Source organism: Balaenoptera physalus, assembly GCF_965194825.1.
Source record: "Balaenoptera physalus genome assembly, chromosome: 3".
Classification (NCBI taxonomy): domain Eukaryota; kingdom Metazoa; phylum Chordata; class Mammalia; order Artiodactyla; family Balaenopteridae; genus Balaenoptera; species Balaenoptera physalus.
Genome location: NC_138890.1, coordinates 48,838,351 through 48,861,348, shown reverse-complemented (window position 1 = coordinate 48,861,348; position 22,998 = coordinate 48,838,351). Strand labels below are relative to the sequence as shown.

Genomic DNA, 22,998 nt, shown 5'->3' with positions numbered 1-22,998 from the left:
CATATTTTTGCATTTTAATCTGATATTTCAACCAAAGGATCAAAGCAACCACAAGGAAGGATCTGACTTTAAAACTATATCTGTCTTGGAGTATAAGATAGGCAGGGATAGTTTATTTTATACTCAGACCAAGTTGGTGCAGAGGAAAATCTCAATGCAGGCAAAGCAGGTGAGGGCAGGAAAGAGACAGCAGGGTGTGAAACAGTCTCTCCATGGGCAGCTACCTTGTGCTATTTAAAATGAGGCTCAACCTTAGACCTACTGGATCAGATTTTCCTGGAGGGAAGGACCTGCCCATGGGTACCCATAGTGAGGTTTCCAGGTGATTCGTAGGAACACCTAGGTTTGAGAAGCACAGGTATAGAGGGAAGAACAATGGAAGGTGAGTTAAAGGAAACAATTTATAGTTGTGGTTACTCTTTGTCCAATTTGAATCCAGTCCTTTAACTTCTGAGTTTCCCCTCTGAGCTCATCCTATTTTTCTCTATGCTCCCTTCCAATTCTGAACTTCTCCAGTTCTAAATGTTTCTCTGAACTTTGAGCAAGAGAAAAAAGAAGGGATGCTGCCATAACGGTTGCAGCCAGCTTGGATACTCACTTTGAGCCCCATGAGGTAGTAGAGGACACTGATGACCGTCATGGGGAGGATGTAGAAGAGGAAGGAGGTGACCTGGATAATGAAACTGTAGATCCACATGGGCTTAATGATCGTACAGGTGGCAGAGCCCGGGACGAAGGACCCATTGGGGAAGTAGCGGAGCTTGATGCCGTGGATGCTGGTGTTGGGCAGAGAGAAGAGAACAGAGAGGCCCCAGACGATGCCGAGGATTCGGAGGGCCCGCCGCCGGGTGCGCTCCAGCTTGGCGCGGAACGGGTGGAGGATGGCCACGTATCGCTCCACGCTGACCGTGGTGATGCTGAGGACGGAGGCGAAGCACACCGTCTCAAAGAGGGCCGTCTTGAAGTAGCAGCCCACGGGCCCAAAAAGGAAGGGGTAGTTGCGCCACATCTCGTAGACTTCCAGGGGCATCCCGAGAAGCAGGACCAGGAGGTCGGAGACAGCCAAGCTGAAGAGGTAGTAATTGGTGGGTGTCTTCATAGTCTGGTGCCGAAGAATCACCAGGCACACCAGGAGATTGCCAACGACCCCCACCACAAAAATCAGAGTATACACCACAGACACCGGCAGGAAGAGGTGGCTGCGTGGAGGCCCGCAGAGCAAAGCCAGGTAGTCATCAGTGTTGTTCAGGTATTTCTTGAATAGATCTTCCAGTTCCTGTTGGTAGATCCAGGAAACATTCTCATGTTTTTCCATCACTGCCGTTAAAATGCAAGACCTGAGCCTCCTCTGGAATGATCCTCTGTCCCAAGCTGAGCCAGAAAGAAAAGAGAAAGCAGGCAGGGAAGCACAGGCTCAGTGAAGGAGGCCGGGAGAGGGCTAGTGCTTCAGCAACGTTGGGCTGCTCAGACCTCAGACCCCCTCTGAAGAGCCCCCGAGACAGAAGCCCCGCCCCTCTGCGGGCTGTGGGCCAATGTGTGTGTCAGACGCTCAGTAAGAGGACAGCTGGGTGGGGCGTGCTAGCTTCCTATGCAGGGAGCAGGAGACGAGGGGGAGACGTTTCTCTGAATTGGCAGGAGCTGGGAGAGCAGAGCTGTCACAGACGGTGACACTAAGTTAAATAAGGTGTGGGCACTCGGAGCTGTGCATTTTGCAAAGTTTTGGGAATCTGGGTGGAAATACAAATTTAGGTCGCAAGGTCATGGGTAGAAGAGTACAAATCTCCATTGATCCTTGTCACCTGTACAGCATAACAAAAATGGGAGATCAATAGATTTCTCAAGTTATCTTGTTCCATTGGCAATTCAGGGCTCCCTGGGGAAAATGTGATCAATATTCCTTTTTGGTTTTAATTGTGTCCACGATAGAATCCAACACCTGCATGTCATCTCGCCCTGCCTGCTGTCTGACACTTCAATCTCTTTAGACAGTACCTTGCTGTTGCAAAAGTCAGTAGGATTTAGAATCAGGGACATCTGTAGAAACGCTGTAAGACTTTGGGAAAGTTACTCCAACTCTCAGAGCCACAGTTCCTTATCTGTAAATTGGAGATTCATTCATTCTGTTTTATTCAACAAATACTTCTTGAGGATTTACCGTGTACCAGGTAGTGTTCTAGGCTTTGTAGAAACATCAGTGAACAAGCAAGCAAAGTCTCTGCCTACATGGAACTTTTCTTATAATAGGGAATTGTGAAAATGTACAAGCAAACTAATGAATTAATATAATTTCAGATCATAATTTTTGCTGTAAAGAAAAAAGAAGGATAAGGGACCTACAAACATAAGACTGGAGGCATTCTTTTATCAAGAATGGTCAAAGAAAATTTATCTCAGGAGATGTCATTTGGGCTGAGTTCTGTCAGACGAAAAGTCAATCATCAAAGAGCTGAGGGAAGTGTATTCCCAGCAAAAGTTATAGCAAGTGCAAAGGTCCTGAGGCAGTAACAAGTTTGATGTGTTTCAGAAACATCAAGAGGGCCAGTATAGCTGGAACTTAATGAGTGGACAGGAGAGTATGAGTGTTTAGACTGAAATGACTGGAAGGGACCAGATTATATAAATTTTTCTAGGATTTGATAAAGAGTTTGGATCTTATTCAAAATGCAGGGACTTTGCATCTGATTCAAGCTGCAGAGAAATCTTTGGAGGGTTTTGAGCAGGAGGGTTGCTCCTGGGGCCAATAACTCCCCAGTGTCTCTGGACTGTTTCTGCCCATAGATTGAACAGGCTTCCATATGATGGTGGAAAATAGAAATGCAGCCTGAATTTATCAGCAGAGGTAAGTCTGAGCAAACACAGGGCTACCCTCTGTGGCTGAAATCAGGTGGGCCAAGGGGATGTGATATGGGGGTACCAATGTCATCTGCGAAAATCTTTCAAATAAAAAAAAACAGTAGCTAATATTTATTAAGCACTTATTCTTCCTAGGCATATAGCACACGCAGTCTTTACAATAATTCTATGAGGTAGGTTCTTTTTTTATGTCTGCATCACGGGTGAGGAAACAGAGGCACACACTTATGGGGCTTGTTGAAGCTCACATAGTGTATCAGTTATTTGGGTTAAGTTATGTTTCAGTAACAAAAATTCCCAAATTTTATTGTATTAAAATAAGCAAAGGTTTATTTCCTGCTTATTCTACCTATCCATTCAGGGTTGCCTAGGGTTGTTCTGTTATACGTTGTTCTCACACTGGGATGCAGGCTCCAACCTATGCTTCCATAATCCCCAAAGGAAGATGCCCAAAGGGGACCTTGGCTCTTGAATTTTCTGCCTGGAAAAGACAAATATCACAACCAATCACATTTCATAGGCCAAATCAAATTACATGGCCACTCCTAACCCCAAAAAGAATGAGAAGAACAATTTTACCATGTGTTTAGGAAGAGAAAACCAACAGTATTTGGCAAACAGAATTAGTGACTGTACATTCTGCCCCTCTGGATACCAAAGATTTAGCTTGTGTTCTTTCTTGCAGGAAAAATACACTTCTCCCTGCCCCAATAGAGATGCTTCAACATGCCTATCCAGGCACAGCTTTAAGTTAAAAGTCCAGGAACTCTGGGTGGTACATGATATTTTCTCCATCAGCTCTACATGTGATTCCTCTTGTCTGTTCCCGAGACCTATAAACTAAAGGACAAGTTATCAGCTCCCCATATGGGTTCTCCCATCTACTAATAACAGTTTTCTCATTGCCCACCATCTCACCCCTAGACTAATGCCATATCTTTTTTTTTTTAATTGAAATATAGTTGAATTACAATGTTGTGTTTATTACTGTAAAGTGATTCAGTTATACACATATATACATTCTTTTTTTTTAATATTCTTTTTCATTATGGTTTATCATGGGATATTGAATGTAGTTCCCTGTGCTATACAGTGGGACCTTGTTGTTTATCCATTCTATATATAAAAGCTTACATCTGCTAACCCCAACTTCCTACTCCATCCCTTCCCTAACCCCCTCCAACTTGGCAACCACCAGTCTGTACTCTATGTCCATGATTCTGTTTCTGTTTTGTAGATAGGTTCATTTGTCTCATATTTTAGATTCCACATATAAGTGATATTATATGGTATTTGTCTTTCTCTTTCTGACTTACTTCACTTAGTATGATAATCTCTAGTCGCATCCATGTTGCTGCAAATGGCATTATTTTGTTCTTTTTTGTGGCTGAGTAGTATTCCGTTGTATCTATGTACCAAATCTTCTTTATACATTCATCCGTCAGTGGACATTTAGCATGTTTCCGTGTCTTGGCTATTGTGAATAGTGCTGCTATGAACATAGGGGTGCATGTATCTTTTTGAACTATAGTTTTGTCTGGATATATGCCCAGGAGTGGAATTGCTGGATATGGTAATCCTATTTTTAGTTTTTTGAGGAACCACCGTACTGTTCTCCACAGTGGCTGAACCAATTTACATTCTCACCAACAGTGTAGGAGGGTTCCCTTTTCTCCACACCCTCTCCAGCATTTGTTTTTTGTAGACTTTTTAATGATGGCCATTCTGACTTTTAATGATGGTGTGAGGTGGTACCTCATTGTAGTTTTGATTTCATGTCATATATTTTAGAGTTTTTTTGTTACAGCAGTGCTTTACTTCCATATCCAGTTTTGAGTCAATAAATTGGACTACACTATGCTGAAGTAACAAACAACATCAAACTCTCAGTGACTTTAAACAGCAAAAGCTTATTTCTTTTTTGTGCTGTGTATGTATTGTGACTGGGGAGAGAAAGTTGTGTACAGCACTATCTTTTTCCAGGATAATATGGAATATTCTACCATTCAAAATACAATGATAAAACTGTTGGGAAGACCTGACATGGGGGTGTAGCTTCTCAATCCCATCCTTCTGGAGGACTTTTCCCCATCCTTTAACATCTAGTACTGTTCTGGGTATTGAGAATGTACTCAGTAAATGGATCATAAATAAAGAGGCATTGTAGGAATTAGACTGGCTATGAAGCAATCATATTTGTTGAAGAGGTAATTAGGAAAATTGTTACCATCTTATAAGAAAGTGTTTCTTTTATAAATGTGAGCAATTTGAACACATTTCCCAGAGACTCTGGAGTGGGAACAGAAGCTTGGTTAAGAGGCATAACATTCCCAACTTTTAACTTTGGCATCCTCACGTGTCAGGAAATGCTCATGTGACCTTGGATAACATCAGTGAAATTATAGTGCCTAAAACAAGGAAGATTATCATCGGTCCTATTATACACTAGTTAGTCCAGACCAAGAGTGTTGGCTCCAGTTTTGACTCTTGCACTTAAAGAGGGACTTGATAAGTTGGCATAGTCTATTGAGGACAACTGGGATAGTAGAGGGAGTTGGAGTTATTGTCCTAGGAAAGAGGAAACCTGGCTTAGACATGATCCCTGCCTTCAGCTATTAAAAGTATATAGTTTTAATGGAAGAAGAATTTAATTTATCCTAATTCACTTCCTAGGGCAGAACTGAGAGCAATGGGTTGTCAGTATAAAGAGGAAGATTTTGAGCATTTGGAGCAGACTAAAATAGAAATGGGTCACCCATGTCACTAAAGGCACTCAACTAAGGCTGAGTGGCCATCTGTTAATATTTTATCAGGTTATGGAAACTAGGATTAGTTTACCTTTGGGGTTCCTGTGAACAGTCATATTTGTGCTGCATATATCCTACTGCTTATTCAGTATCTCCTCTTGGTGTCCAGTGTGCATCTCAAAGTTAACATGTCTAAAACCAAGTTCATGCACCATCTTCCCACTAAAGCTGAACTTTTCCTGTATTCTCTGTTCAGTGAGTGAATTACCATGTGCTTAGTTGTCCAAGCTAGAGACCTATGTATCATATTGACTCTGCCCTCTCATTTACCCACTATCATCTGATCAATGTGCAAATCTTCCTGTCCATTAACCATTATATCTCAAATATATATATGTATATATATATATATGTTTATATATGTGTATTTCATCCACTATTCTCCATCCTCACTACCACTTCCCTCTTCCAGGCCACCATCATCTCTTCACTGGACTTCTAGCTGGTCCCCCACTTCTACTTTACTCCCTTTCCAATACCATCTTATCTTGTAGCTGGAATAAAGTTTCTAAAATGCATATATGATCATATATCTCTTCTACTTCAAGTCCTTCAAGGGTCTCGGTTGCCTTAATATGACTCATAAGGTAATTCATGATCTGTTTCCTCCTCTTCTGTATCTTCAGTTCCTAAGTCTCCTTTATACACCATGCTCTTGCCGGACTATGTTTCTGGCAATTGCCCCACAAAGAGCATCAAACCTCTGTGTATATTGTTCCCTTTGCTTGAGGTAGTCTTCCCTCCTCCTTCATCTCCCTTCACTCTGTTAACATGTGTTAGTCATCCAGAATTCAGTTTGTTCAACGCATTTTATGAGAAGACATCTCCTATATTTCCAGACTGGATGAGGTGTCCCTCTTGTGTGCTACTCTCTTAACTTTTACATGCCTTCATCTTAAGACTTTATAGTGGGGGTCAGCAAAACAGTCCATAGGCCGAATACATCTTGTCACATGTTTTGGTAGATAAAGTATTATTAGAATACCATATTTATTTGCTTATGCTTTGTCTGTGGCTGCTTTTGTGTTACAGTGGCAGAGCTGAGTAGTTGTGACAGAGCCCGAATGGCCCAGCAAGCCTAAAATATTTACTATTGAGCTCTATATTTGTTTGCTAGGGCTGCCATATTAGAGAACCACGGACTGTGTGGCTTCAGCAACAGAAATTTATTGTTTTCCAGTTCTGGAGTCTAGAGGTCCAAGATCAAGGTATTGGCAGGGTTGGTCCCTTCTGAGGGCTGTAACAGTGAATCTGTCCCATGCCTTTTCCCTCTTCTGATGGTTTGCTAGCAATCTTCAGCATTCATCGGCTTGTAGACACCAATCATCACCCCAGTCTCTGCCTTGATGGCCACGTGTTGTTTTCCCTGTGTCCCTGTCTGTCTCTTAATATCCTCTTTTTATAAGAACAGTCATATTGAATTAGGGCCCACCCTGTTGACCTCATTTTAAGTTGATTACCTCTATAAGAACCTTATCTCTAAATAAGATGACATTGAGAGGTTCTGGGGGTTAGGAATTCAACATATGGATTTTGGAGTGGACAAAACTCAGCCCATAACAGGCTCTTTACAGAAAACTCCTGGTTTATAGTATTATACTCAACCATGTATCCCATAGGGCAAGACCCAGGTCCTGCTAATGATAGTATCACCAGTATTTAGCATGGTGCTTTGGACAGACTAATCACTCAGTAAATACTCGCTTAGTTAATAAATGATTTTGAGATACCCCCTGGTGACCTGACATCTCATTTTTTACCATATCTATGCTGCCTTATATAATTATTGTAATCCATTTCATGATTACTTCTAGATCTCTGAATGTTTTCATCATGGTCTTGACTCTGTCTTGGGTTACCTGTAAACCCTAAATAAGTTACTAAATCTCTCAAAGTCTGAGTTTCCTCATCACCAAGGCCAAGGTCCCTAAAATACTAATATTCCATACTATTGATGGCATTTGGCTAATATGGTAATCCTTCTACCTTTAATGACTAATCTTGTCCTTTGTTTACAAAGCCCAGTGGGTCTGCACTCTGACAGGTTTACAGGAGAGAAAGAAGAAGAGGACCTTGATTTAGCCTAATTTTCACAGACACTTCTCTGGATTCACAGTTTCCCAGAAAGTCAGTGGGGGCTTCTGTGGCAGGAGATGTCACGTGTCCAGGAAGAGAATCATGGTAGCTGTTGATTTCTTTCTAAACTATTTGATGGAAATAAAGTTAGTTTCAGCTCTAGTCCCCTAGTCTCAATGACTTTCATTGATTGGAAACAGAAAATGACTCAGGGTGCTTAAACCACTAACAAATGGAGGGTTTAGTAATTGTCATTATGAAGGTGAATACCTGAGCAGCAACCAGAGCAGTTTTCTCTGCAGATCAGAAGGGGACTCAGTGAAAGTCAACACCAGACTATGTGGTATGATTTACAAGTAGGGAAAAGCCCCCACTGGCTGAATGTCCTGCCCTGATAGGTGTTTAAAATCTTATCATTTCTTTAAGCTTCTCATCACTTTGAGGGAAAATAACATCATCCTCATCCTCATCCTCATCCTCATCCTTATCATTGGGAGCAATAGCAGTAGAATCAGCAGCAGTGCCAGCTTCCATGATAGAGTATTAACTATGTGCCAGGAAATGAGCTAAGAGCTTTACTTGAATTCTCTAATATAATCCTTGAGACAACCCAATGAGGAGGTATTTTTATTAGTTCCATTTTACAGATGAAAAAATCCAGGATTTAGAGAGGTTAAATGCCTTATGAACTCACGTAGTTAATTATCATCAGTGTTGGGACCTGAACCGAACCTAACCATTGCCTTTGCCCTGATTCATGAGTCAGAATTATCATGCAGCAAATGTTATTTTATTCTCACATGAACTACCGAGCCATGCATTTCTGGGATATCTACCTTTAAACAGAGTATTCCTATGGACACAACATACTCACACAAAGATCAGTCCATAGCTGACATGTACTCAACTCTGGAATTCACATTTTGAAGGACCTCTTGATTTAAGTTAAAAAAAAAAAAAATTTATGCACTCAAGTTAATAGAACCTGTCAAACTTTCACATAGAAGCATATCCAGATTGTTCTGATATAAATTGGTCCACAGAATAGAGTAGATGGCAATTTTCCGTATTAGTGCTATTTATACAACAGGGTTACTTGTAGATAACACCATTCAGTGTGCTTGTCACCGTGGAAAGTATTTTGAATGAAAGTACGCAGGGTTTTTGGGTGATCCAGATGAAGAGACAGACTAATCAACTAATCTAATAAATAATGTAAAATTATGGCAGGGTCACCTAAGAGAGGTACTTTATTAACAGAACTATGAGATGTGATCTATATCTGAGATCTCAGAGATGAGAAGCAACTAAAAGGAAGTTTTGGAGGTAGGGATTGGGAGAAGAGCAGTCCAAACAAAGCAAAGAGCATGTGCAAATGCCCTGTGGTGGGAGGGGGCAGTCTAGTACATTAGGAGGAAGTGTAGGGGCCACTGAATCAGGGGCCTATGCTGTGAGCTGGGGACCATGCAGGGACCTATAGGCCATACCAAGGGCTTTCTTTGGTTTTGTTTCAGTTTGCTATTAAAGAAGCCAGTGACACTTTTAAGCAGGAGACTATGATATGATCTTCAGAAAGATTTCTTTTGGCTACAGTAAGGAAATGAATGGAGGTGGGGAAGATCAGGGGCACAGGCTATTCTGGTGGTCCAAATGAGAGATGGTGGTCACTTGGACTTAAATGGTAGCAGTGGAGATGATGGCAGGAGATAGAAATAGAAAAAAAATGTCAGCAGGACTGCTGTGTCCAAGCCCACCATTCTTGACTGTGTGACCTGAGAAAATGCTTAACCTCTCTGAGTCACTATTTCCACCTCTGTAGAAACTGCAAACATAATAGTAGCTACTGCTATCATGAGTTTACATGTGTACCTGGCACATAGTAAGTGCTAAGTAAGTGTTAGCTATTGTTAGTATTAATTGTAGAAGAAGTCATTATAGTAGTAATAGTCATATTACCAAATTTAGGACGAAGGAAAGTTAACTGGAATGAAAACATTTTCAATAACTAGATACATATAAGTAGAATTCCTGGGTCAAAAAGATAGGACTAAAAATAATTAACCCTAAATATACATTTTTGTAACTTCCCTTTGTAAGTTCTTTGTAAAGCCTGTGTTAGAGACTAAAAAAAAGTTAATTTATTTTTCACATTTTAGTCTTCCCAAAATGCTGCTTCTTTGATCCAAATAATGATGCTACAAACAGGTACATACTAAATTAAAGCAAGGAAAAGATTTCTAATGGTTCTCTGAATTCTCTGAAGACAAATAAAGGAAGCTCTCTGAGAGGTAGGGACTTTTCTAGCAGGGAAGATATTTAAGAGAGCCTGGAGACTGCTCAGAGCTGCTGGAAAGGATTATAAATCAGACAAGGATGAGTGAGCTTCTTACTTTTCAAAGTGTCCTCCACAGACCAGTAGCATGAGTGTCACACGGGAGCTTATTAGACTTGCAGAATTTGGGGTCCAGCTCAGACTTCCTGAATCAGAGTGTGCATTTCAGCAGGACTCCCAGGAGATTTGTTGGTACATTAAAGTGTGAGGAACACTAGACTAAATAACTTCTATAGTTCTTTTTTAATTGGAATGATCCTGTGAGCCCAGGTATGAGCTCTAGTGCAGGGAACTTGGATGTGGTATGAGGACAGTGAGGAGGTCCTGCTGAGCTGGCAGGGCTTGTAGGGTTTTTCAAACTTCTCCACTCATTTCTGCACCAAGTTCTCAGCAGTGCCTGCGGTGATACAGGAAGAAGTGAGTGTTGTTTCTTACAGAGTGAATTTTGAACTGTTGACTCTCCGAGTGGAAGACACCCAGGGATTATCTGGTTTACAGTTTTATTTTATGAAGAAAGAACTGAAGGTCAGAAAGGGGTACTGACTTGCCCAGGTTAAAATGCAAATTGATAGTTTCTTTATATTTCAATTTCTAACCAAGTTTGTTCTCTCCCTAGCTTGTGATCTCTCTGCCTCTCCATCTCTTTCTCCCCCTCCCCACCTCTAAAACACACACACACACACACACACACACACACACACACACACACACAATTCTTAAGTCAATCTGTTTTTTAGATAAATCTGATGGCTGTCCTCAGGGTCAAACACCAACACCAAGGAGGGGGGGATTGTAAATACCTCAGAAATAATCTTTTCCAGGTTTAGCAAAGCAGGCTGTGAAGAGCAGTATGAACAGCAGTTGAAGTGGAAAAGAATATAAACCAAGAGTGCCAGCACTTTTCAACATAATATATGCTCTTCATTAGTTCGCCCTCAGACTCTCCAGCTGAGGTTTGTCATTGGTTTCAATAAAGAGTCTAGCATCATGATTTAGACCAGAGAAGAAAACTGGGAAGAGTCAAGTAGCAGTCCTAATCCCAGCAGTCAGAGGACCTGTATATAAATGCCACTTCCACCACCATCTAAGGAATGTTTAGCATAATGGGTCCTTGGCCAAGTTATTTTATATGGATGTACTTCTGTGTCCTTCTGTGGAAAATTTGGGTTATTCTTATATCACCTATTCACAGGGTTTTTGTGAGTTCCAATAATACTTTAGGAAAATACTTTGTAGCTTCCAAGAGATTTTGTAGTTTCTTTTTTAAACTGTCAGCCTTCTCAGTAAAGACATTAAGATTAATAACGGCAGGGCACTCTTACTTACTATTCTACTTCCATGGCTAGGACAGTGCTGCCATATAAAAGCATAAAGAGCACTAAATCAAGCTTGGTTAAATGGATATGTATATACATGAAGGAAAGAAGAAGGAGGGGAGAAAGATGGAAGGACAGCACGTTGACAGCTTGTGTGGCATTAAAGTCTTATTTGTGATAATCAGGTTTTCTACAAGTTTCTTTCTGGTCTTCTGGTCTGATGTTTCTTTCATAGGTTTTGCTATTTCATTGATGATACTAAACTGGTCAGGAAGACCTAGGTTTAATTTTGCTGCTTGAATCTATATTACCTTGGGCAAGTTACATACCCTATCTAAACATCAATTTTCTCATCAGTAAAATGGGATTAATAATTCCTAACTCGTTAGCATTGTTGTGAGGGTTAAATGGCAAAATGGATATAAATAGTTAAGCATAGTGTTTGGTATACAGTAAGCATTCAATAAATGCTATTTTCCTGCACTAACAGTTCAAGGAGTTTGACCTACTAATAAAAAGATTTGATCGATGGCCATTATACTGGTACCCGGGAGGCATCCAATAAGTGGTTTGAAGTAGAATGCATAAATATAATACTGATTTTTGTCTTCAATCACATTTTAGTTGAAGGTAGTTTATAAGTCTGTGCTGTTGTTTACATGATTGAATTTTTTAATCTTTTATGTTAACATGTTGATTCAACTTCTGCCTTTTGAAATTATTGAGTTTTTTCTTTGGTCTGATCTATGATTCATTTTTATAAATGTATGAAAACTAAAAAAGAAGGTGTATTTTTGATATGAAAAAATCTGATCTATATTAATTTCCTCTTATGAACTACATGAGGTAATTTTCTTTGATGGAGAGCACTAATAATGCTGTAGAAGCAAATAAATAAACAAACACAACTTGTTTAGTTGTAGCCTATTCTGTAATTTACAAAATTAAAGGTAATTCACAGAACTAAACAGCCTAGCCTCAAGCAGGAAAGGAACCAGGTTAACTTTGAAGAACCAAAGCAGTAGATGCTCATGAACAGCATCTTTGGGACACTGTTGTCTGATGCTTAATTCCAGCTATATTCTCTATCTCTGCTTAAGAATCACATTCCCCAAAGAAAGAATGAGATTGACTTAGCTTATATTTCTTGCCTAATTCTGTGAATTATGGAGTTAGTCCAGTGCCCCATTCAAAGATGGGAGGAGGGAACCAGACAGGCAATAAGGACAGAGGTCCACTACCTGATATGTGAAGGTCACAGCTTTATATCTTCATCTCCCTGTTTCTCTTTGATCTGCCATATTAAGCCATAGGTGTATTTAAGACTCAGAAAAATGAGAACATGCTTAGCTACAAAAGAGAACGTGGCTGGGCTTGGGTATTCTCTTTCCCTAGATTTGTTTGTCTACATAGAAAGAGTGTTATGGCTCCACTCTTATAATTACTATTACTATGACCACCACCAGGATTTACTGAGTAATTTATTCAGGTATTAATAAACTATTTATCAAACACTATGCTAGGTATAATTCTGCCCCCATGGACCTTAGAATCTGGTGGCAGGACAGCCATTTAATGAAATAAACACTACATTTTGATGTATGGTGACAATTGGAATAAGTGTGATGAAAAGAAAAATACACTGGGCATAGAGAGCATGTAATATGGAGACTTGGTCTTATCTGGCAGGACAAAAAAAATCTCTGAAGAGGTAAGGATATTGGAGGATGTGTAGGAATTAACCAGGTGAAGGGAGCTCAGGGATAAAATTTTAGGCACAGATGAGCATGTAAAGAATTCATGCCTAGCGGAAGCATGATTTATTTGAGAAACCACATGAGGGTCATGTGCCTGGAATGCGGAGAGCTGAAAGTTGGGTATGAAAACATCCTGGGGCGTGTGGTGCAGTCATGTGGGACTTACTGGGTCATTTTAAGTGTTCTGGTGTTTAGCCTAAGACAATGAGAAGCTGTTGGATCATAAGCATGGGAGTGACATGACCAAGTTTACATTTGGAAACAATACCTCCAGTTGCTGTATGAATAGTTTGAGGTGTTAGGTGTGGTTGTAGGGTGTATCAGGAAACAATTGTAGGAGTCAGTGAGATGAATGAGGAGGGCTTACACTAGATTTGTGGAGTAGAGATAAAGAGAATTAGATTTGGAGGATATTGAAGGAGTAAAACAGACACACGTGGCGGTTTGGATATAGTGTGTGTAGGAGAGGAGAGTGACCACTATGATTCCTGGGTTTGGGCTGGTGTAACTGAATGGATGGCAATCTATTAAATTATACCAGCGAAAATATAGGTCTATTCATATTAACAAAGAACATGAGAATAGGTCTGAACTTAGAGGGGAACTTATGTTTAATTTTAAGCATGTTGGCTTTGATAAATCTTGATGACAGCTATGTGTAAAAACCCAGAAGTGGTTGAACATAGGTAACTAGAACTCATAAAGAAGGTCTTGGCTACAGATGTAAATGTGTGAGACTTTGTTTATAGAGGATAGTTAAAGCTGTCGGTGTGGGTGAGGTTGCCTAGGGAAAGACTGCAGATGAGAACAGGATACAGATTGGAGCCTTGAGAAATTCCAACATTTAATAGCAAGATAGAATATGAACCTCACCCAAGAGTTTAAGAGATCCTCTAAGAAGTCAAGACACAATCATTCTTGACTCTGTGAAAAGTGTATAATCATAGTGGTGGCAGGTGTGTATTGCACTGAATCTTAGGAGTCAGAGGGAAGTAAGGAAATGGGGACTTATTAACAGGCAGCAATTGTAGAAGTTATTTAGAGAAGTTTGGCTATGAAGGGGAAGAAGAGTGATGAGATTGAGGCTAGAGGATAATTTTGAGTTCTGGGAATTACTACTATTTTTAATGGAAGAGACTTATTTAAAAGCTGAAAGGATCCCTTTGAAAGAAAGAGAAAAATGGAAGAAAGATGAAAGAGAGAGAACATGAAAAGAGCAAAGGAATACTGTGTGTGTGCAAGATTCCTGATTAGGTGGGAAAGGGGACATACACCTTATAGTTGGGAGAATTGACCTAGACTAAGGGGAAAAGACAGCTCCTCTAATGTGAGAGAAGGGAAGATGGTTTCTAGATTTTGTAGCAGAAAGTAGAGGGGCTCCAGCCAGTGTCTGGTGGCTTCTAGTTTCTTTGTGAAGTACAAAGAAATGATTTCTGCTGAGAGTCATCAAAGAGATGACAGGCAGAGGGAGTTGAAGTGGAGGAAATGTCAGAGGTCAGGTGGAAGTTTGGGGAGGGTGGAGGACAACTCAATTAGGCTTATCAGCAAGTAGGAAACTAAGTTAATCAGTAAAAGTTGTAAGGTTGCTTGGTTAATGAAGGCCCGCTTTAGGCTGGTCAATCAGTCAGTCAACACAGATTGGTTGAGGCAGACATTGTTCTGGCCTCAAGATATAGTAGTGAGTGAGAGGGAAGATTCTCCTATTGAGGAATCTACTCGTTAGTGACAAGGTGGTGAGTGATGTAGGCTTCTTAGCTCCACAAGAGAACTGGTGTTTCTTTAAAGCATGGATGTCTTACTAAACTACTCTTCCTTACACTATGATTTTAACCAATCATACTTGACTGTCAGATTATAGTCATAAAGACAGTAGATAAAGTTTTACAAATGAAGATAGAGATTTGTCTGAAAAGTGTAATAAAAAAAGCAGAGAAACAATGGAGTTTGAGTATCATTGAGTATTTTAAATAATTGATCATGGAGACTAAAATAATAAGAGAAATAAATAGAAAAAAGGGGATTAATGAAGAATTAATGAACTGATTGTTGCATTGGGAATAGTTGAAGATGCAAACTGGAAAAACAGCAAATTATGGCTTGAATGGGATTCATAAATATGTGATTTTAGAAAGAGAATGTTATGGTTAAAGGAAAAATCTAGAGTATGGTGCAAGACAGATTGTCTTAGATGGAGTGGAGGGGGTCACTAGAGGTGAGATGGTCGTGAAATAGAATGGTCAGGGTGTTGAATGGATTTATACATGTAGAGGTGAAACACCCAACATGATGATGGACTTTGTAGAGAGGGATACTCTAAACCAGGTACCAAAGTCTTTGAGGAATGAAAGATATGCCTGGGATATCAGTTATAACCACAATGAGTAGGGAGAAAGGATGGTGTATGTGATTGCTTTGTTCTCAGCTGGGCTTTTTTTCCTTCTAAGAGTGTCAGTCATTCCTAGCATTTTATATAGTTTATTCTTCAAAATATTTCCATTAGTGTCATCCCATTTTACAAATAGGGAAAGTGATGCTCAGAGACTTTGTTACTTTAAGCTACAGATTTAATAATTGGTAGAACTGAGAAGAGAACCCAGGTCTGTCTGGTCGGCATTTTTTGAAAATTCAGTTTTTAGTTTTTCAGTTGAGGAAGTAGTAGTTTTTGAATTGTTCTACTGGCTATTCATGGAGAGACAATGCAATAGAAACATTCCAAGCAGGTCCATGCAGAGTGGACCCCAGGTAAAGCATATCAGGAGACACAGAAGCTCTTCCCTTCTGCCACAAGGCTCCTGACTAGCAGTTTGAGATGTGTGGCCTCTGAGATGACTGAGTGTGGTCACACCCACTGGAAGGAAACATAGACTGTGGTGGTGCTCAGACAGATTCTTGTGTAGAAGGCAGAACATACTGCTGGAAGAAGACGGCAGCAAGTTGAAGTGTCATCAAGTGACTGGTGTAAGGGTGCCGGTATGCAGTAGTAAGTTGTATCCAACTATGGAAATGATGGAGCAGCTGTTCTTGCAGTACAGGCAGAAAGGCATGCAATAGGGAAACTAGCCATCACAGAGCTGTCATTCAGATAGAGCTGTCATTTCGCTGTCATTCCGACAGAACTGTCATTCAGACTCTGGTTATATTAATCTAATGGCTAAGTTACATCCCAGTCCTAGAGGTGCTGCAGCACCAGACAGATTACCCAGTCAGAGGAGGCAGGAATAGAGAAACTAGACAATATTTACTGGCATAGGCACAAAACAGCATAATAGGAGTAGCAGCAAGGGAAACCTGATGTCCATCTGTCTGTCTATCAATCCATCTGTGCATCTGGTAAACACTGGCCAGTGCCTACCAAGTGCAAGGCCTTGTGCTGCATGGTGGGGATAGAAAGATGAAGTAAGACTGTTGGGTTTCCCCAACTGATGCTCCCTCCTGCATCCCCAGAAGATTTTCAGCTCTTTGATTCCTTCTAATTTACTACAAGTGAGGAAAAGATAGACTTGGACCCTGCAGACAAATAAAGCTCCATATACCACCAAATGAGTTCCCCCATACTGGCACGTTTAAAATGTGAGTAGGAAACACATATCTGGATGATCAAGATGCAATTTATAGTAGGCTTCAGGGACCAAGCCTGATGACAATGCCACAAATCAGCAACAAAAATGTAACTTTTGACTCTTAAGTCTTGACATAAGAACTGCATATAATCAATTTACCTCTCCCAGGGAAACCCTTCTGATAAAGCCCAGTATACAAATGTGTGTTCCTTCCCCTTTACCCTTTAGAAGCTTTGCCTTTGTTTATGCCCAGCTCATTATACAGCAGCTGTCTTCATTACCATCTCATTTTTTACTGATGGGAAGTGTTGCCATGGTGATCCTAGAATATAAGCCTGAAAATACAGACCGTCATGAACTTATCCCGAGTTAGAGGCAGTGGATCAGTAAGGAGTGGTAAATCCTTCTCCTCTCTTCCTCATGTATGAGCTTCTTCAATGAAGAAGTATTGGAGTTACTGGAGAGGAGCCCTTAGCAGCAAATGGGATGGATGCAGGTCCTCACATAGCTATTTCATGAAGATTCACAGGTTAACAAAGACATAGACCAGTTCCTTGAAGAACAGGCAGTCTTTTGCTCTTCTCTGTTGCATAGGCTGTAGTACTCCAAGTGTCACAAGTATGCATCACTGTTAACAAATGGAACTGGGAGTACATGGATGGCTTCCTATAAACACTTTACTGACTCTAAATATCTCAGATTCATGATCTATTGAGAATAGTTAATTTGGGTGTTTGTATCAAGATCAAGGACCCTTAGAGCAGAAGAACGCTTAGATATAATCTAAGATGAATTTTTCACGTGTCGATGAGGAAACAAGGCCTAGAGATGAGAAGAGCCCCTTTAAGGTACCCAGTAACTAAGAGGCAAGTTGATTAATCTATTGTAGAATGGGAAACATTTTTTTTTTCTTTCTCTTTTTCTGATATGCTCTTCCACTAAATTCTTCTTTAACCAAAGGCTTTCAGAGAACAAACCTTTTCGTCCTTGGTGGGAAGAAAGTTTATGGAGGTAAAAATAAATCCAGAGATCCCTCTCAACATTAAGATTGATTTAGTCATTTAAAGCCACTGACCTGAGCCTCCTAATAGAGCCTGGCTCACTTTGAAGTTATTACTAATAGACCTGAACCCTTGAGGAGATAAGCAGTATCATTGCTCAGAGAAGGCTTCTCAATACATGTCCCAGTCAAGCTGACAGCAAGACTCTTTTATCTCTGGCTTCTTAGTCTCCAAACCCATTAGCACAGGCATCCTTTGATATATTTCTCTCTGTCCCTTCTAGAGCTCAATTGCTATTTGTAATAAGTCTTGGTGACCTCTCACCGTAGGATGATATCCGAGTATTACTATTAAACTTAGTTACAATTTAAACTAAAACATGTGGGTCTCCTGGAGACATTGGCAAATCTTGGTAGAAATGTATATCTATTTTATTAATATTAACGGTGGTTTGGTACTTTGTATTGCCTTTTCACCCACTGTCAAAGGCTGATGATCTTAAGAGCTTTCTGCTTGAGAAGAGACATAATAAGGATTATAATGAGATTTGGGATAGATGCCAAAGGTCTTAGAAGCAAACGCTGGTTTTCTATTGATGGAGAAGTTATTTTAACCTCTCTCAGCCTCAGTTTCCTCATATATGCATCAAGCTCAGAATTGCATATCCTGTTAGGATTGTTGTAAGGAAGAGACGAGAAAATGTATGAGAATTGGGTTAGAGGTTATCACCATCTCCAGTCTTTACTCTGCACCCTGTGTGCTGGGACAGTGTGGAGAAAGACATGAGGTGTTTCTTTACTCTTGAGGGGCAGTTTAGCTCAGATTGCTTCTTCAAAGGGATTTCATATCCATCAGTTCACTTAATGTTGCCACTAATGATGAGAGGTGAACTTGAGAGAGAGAACTGACATGTTCATCACCATGCAGAGTTGGGATTCCAGAGGTTTAGTCCTGGCTGGGTTTTAAAGTAGCCAATCTGATCTTGAAGAAGTGATCTTCATAAACTGCAGAAAGAATCACATCCTTCCCCAGCTTGAAATCCTCCATTAGCCTCCCTTTGCTGTTAGAATAAATCCCAACATCTTCAACTTGTTCTACAAGGTCCTGCACCATTTGGCCTCTCCCCACTTCTACCTCATCTTTCTCCTTTCTCATTCTTATTCAGTGCATTTCAACAACAAAAGACTTCTTTTAGTTCCTCCAGCATGCCTTCCTTTCCTGCCTCAGGGTCTTTGCCTATGCAGCTACTTCAGCCTCTAATGTTCTTTCCCCTGGAGCCTTGCAAAACTGCCTCTTTCTCCTATTTCAGTTCTCAGCTTAAATGTCCCTTGCTCAGAGATTTTCCCTGAACACCCTTCCTAAAAGCAAGTGTACCATATTATTTTCTGTTACAATCTTTGGTTTCTTACCTTCACAGCAATCTCAGTTTGTATTTCTTTTGTAATAATCGCTTTCTTCTATTGTGTTTACTTGATTTATCTTCTTTGGTCTGTCTACTCTTTTGAGATGTAAGCTTCATGAAAGTAGGAACTACATTCCATTTATGGCTGTGTTTCCAGCATCTAGCACTATGACTAGCACCTAGCAAGCACTCAATAAAATTTGCTACATGACCAAATGAGTGAATCGATATGTTACTCTCTGAGTTTCAGATTCATGATAGATGGGAATATGCTCTAACAGCACCTCTCCTAGTTATTCTCTCAGCTACAAATATGAGAGGAGATGTGGCTCTTCCCTTCTATGGCTATCACCTCCTGGTCTCGATCAGACATACTTCTTCTTTGTTTTTTCTTTTACATTTTTCCTCTGCTTCCTTGAGCCATATGTTCAGTTTGGCATAACAGGATTTACTAAACCACAAGTTTTGGTGATGAGAACACAAGACTGGAAGTCAGGAAATCTGAATTCTAAACTTAGATAGGCTTCTGCTTACAATATGATATTGGCTAAGTTAGATGCCTACTTTTGCACTTCAGTTTCTCCTATGGTTATAATGAGGAGATTGGACTAGATGAGCCAAAAAGATCTTTTCCACCTGGAGCATTATCTAACCTAGATTGTTCATTTCCCTTGCATCAATTCATCTGGACAGCCTCACAAGGCAATTACTGTTAAAATAGCAGTGGTCATCTTGAGTCATGTCTGGGTATACTGGTTAAAAATAGAATTCCCATTAATCAGTTTATAGTCGTACTATAAAATTTATAATCCCTGAGGAGAAACCAAGTTTCAAAATGTCTTGCCAAAATATTCTCTGCCCTTGATGCGTGCTGGGTCCTTTCAGGAGTACATTAGGAGCCAAGAGTGCTGGCAAAACAGAAGGGAACAGTATTATGTCCTCACGTTCTTCTCCATCTGCTCTGTTTTGTAGGTCTGCCAGAATTTTCCCAGCATGACTCCTCCAAATTTCCCATTTCATCCCAGATTACACACATATCAGCCCTGGCAGGAAGGTTCTCATTTAGAGCCAGTTTTGGAAATAGTGGAAATGTTTGACATAGATTCAGTTTTTAGTACTCATTACCCTGCATCCAATGGCAAAGCAGGGAAGGTACGGTCTTGTGGTTAAGAGATGAGTCTATGGAATCAGGAGCCTGGATTTGAATTCAGTAAGACTTGCGATAATGACTTAACCATTCTAAGATGAGTTACCTTGTCTATGAGAGAAGCATAGTAATAGTAACAAGGTCATAAATTGTTGACAGGGTTAAGTCAAATAATCATGTAAAATACTTTGCCTATCTCTGGCCCATGGTAAGCAATCAAGATGCATAATTTACAGTTTTTCGTTTTGTTTTCAAATTTCAGTCATTTATTAAAATATTTTAACAACTCCCAAGTGATGCATATGGTTTGAAATAAAATTATCTACAGTGAGTTAAGTCATTTTTTTGGAGAGTTACGAGTACTAAGAGTGATAAAGTCACTGCAAATTGGAAAACTTCCATGGACACTAGCATACGCTAAATAAATAGTGTATGTAAGTCAATACATAAAAGGATTAGTTCATTTATTACTTATTTAGTTAAAACAGCTTAATGAAAATGGCCATGTCATCTTTCCTAATTATAAGAAAAATTCATACTCACTGCAAACTTTTCAATTATGAAAAAGAAAATAATTATTGTTCATTTTTTCCTCTACCCAGGTATAACTTCTACTAATATTTTAGTTATGCATCCATAAAAAGCAGTCATTACCTGCAATTTTTATTTCTTTTATTTCTTGAGTAAAAACTGGAGGATTCTAATCTAGATCAGAGTCTTAGTTTTACCTATTTCTGATATATTCACCTTCTGTGTCATCATCTGTAAAGCTGATGTTTGGACTGTGATCTTTAATATCCCTTCCAGCTCTAGAATACTAAAGTGAATACAAAAAGGCATATTTGGCATTATAAGAAGATAAACAATAGACATTTTATTTTTTTAAATCATCTAAGAACTCTTGAGCACTGGTCACCACGTATTATACAAAAATAGCTATGACTTTCTCAGTTACAATGCAGAAGTCAGAAAGCGAATATGCGGTAAAACTATGAAGTAGGTGGCATTTGGGGGAAATGCAGACCTTCCCAGTCTTCATCCATCCTGAGATGTCTCTCCTGCACATCCTAGCCTTCTTCTCGTGCTCTCCTTTTCCCTCCTCTTACTTGCCTGGATCTCAGAATTATATGCCTTATATCTAACGGCAAAATGACAGTTCTTGTTTCCTATTAAATAAATTTCATGCTCTGAGAAGTGAGGAGGGGCCATATTTCAATGAGGTTTTGTGACTGGACCATGCTTTCCAGGATCCTGATATAAATCCAGATTGGTGGCTATCATTTTTTTCATATTTGACAGATCAGAGTATTATGACACACACCCCCCCACCTTACACCAGTGATACGACCAGTTCTTTAACCTTCACACGTAACTGGTTCTGGCTTCAGCCACTGACCAATAATACAGCTCATTCTCAAGGATGCTTAGAAATTCTCTCTCACACTTAAATAAACTATCTTAGAATTGTTCTAACTCTAACATTCTCATTTTACTAATGGATAGATGGAGGCCCAGAGAGATGACATGGTTCACTTTATGTCTCCACAGTGAATAAGTGACAAAGCTTTCCATAATAATACCTGAAATATCATTACATGATACATTCCTTGGAGTATTGCTGCTTTTTGATTATCTGTTTTTGTTTTTAATAAAAGCCTGTTATTAAATTTGCATTTCTTAGGATAAGGAGCATGCTAAATAGGAAGTATTAATTCTTCATTCAGGTTTGTTGAGAATCAGTTGTTACTGAGGTCACACCAGGACCCAGCAAAATGCCTGAGGCACAAGAGGGACCAGAAAGTGAGAGAAGGAATGCAGAGCATAGACTGGAGTAGAGCACTAGCCCTGGGTTTGGCAAGATAGGATTTGTTTGTGACTCTGATTACAGTAGCTTCTGTGTGATGGTGGAAGGAAAACCAGCCCAAAGTGGGGTAAAAAGAGAATAAGGTGTGAGGGAGTGAAAGGATACTAATATTTCATAGAATTTTCCCCTAAGGTGAGTAGAGAAATGAAATAGCTGGAGACAGACATGAGGCCAATGGAGGGATCTTTCAAAATATAGAAGAAATCGCAGCATATTTGTGTGCTGTTGGGAATGAGCCCATATTTAGGGGGAAATTGATGGTGAGGAGAAAGAAATGTTGATCACAAGGGCAAAGTCTTGGGTCTGTGAGAGGAGATGTGATCTAGTGCACAAATGGAGGGTTTGGTTTTATACAGGTGTGAAAACAGAGTTTATGGGTTAAGAAGCAGGTAGCTTGAGAGATTTGGTGGTGGAAAGATGCAATGGTTCTCTTTTGGTTGCTTTTATTTTCTCAATGAAATATTTAAAAAGTAAGTCTAAAGCTGAGTGCAAGGAAAGGGAGAGAGTGCTGAAGGTTTCAGAAGAGATGAAAACATGTGAACATCCATCTCAGAAGTTGGAAGAGTGGGTTAGTTAGGGGGATAGAGTGAAATTGCTGAGTAGTATTTCAGGCCCACTTGAGTGTATTGGTCATAAATCTAAAGAGAGACAAGTTAGACCTTTAGTGAGTTTTTCTCCAGCCCCCTTCAGCTGCTTGAATGTTGTTGCAAAATAGAGGGAGGACTGAGTTAAACTAAAGTTAGGGTTTTGCCAAACTAGGGTAAAGGAGGAGAGAGGAGTCAGGGATTTGGGGATGATATAAAAGGAGTGGCTGTAGAGACTGATAATTGAACTGGAGAAAAAGAAGGAACTGAGGACATGAGACAGATAATGAACAATGAGA

At 39.9% G+C, this 22,998-nt stretch overlaps 2 protein-coding genes across 2 annotated transcripts in view; one reads left to right on the top strand and one right to left on the bottom strand.

Moving 5' to 3' along the window:
* Positions 1–21,129, bottom strand: part of NMUR2 (neuromedin U receptor 2) — a 41,110-nt gene extending 19,981 nt beyond the window's left edge. Inside the window, exon 1 of the mRNA XM_082455682.1 lies at positions 599–21,129. Within this exon, the coding sequence (XP_082311808.1) occupies positions 599–1,315 (717 nt within the window). The 5' untranslated portion in view covers positions 1,316–21,129. The remainder of the gene's footprint in view (positions 1–598) is intronic.
* The window catches only part of LOC309657791 (uncharacterized protein), a 689,801-nt gene that overhangs the window by 362,211 nt on the left and 304,592 nt on the right, over positions 1–22,998 (top strand). The gene's annotated exons all lie outside the window — the stretch shown is intronic.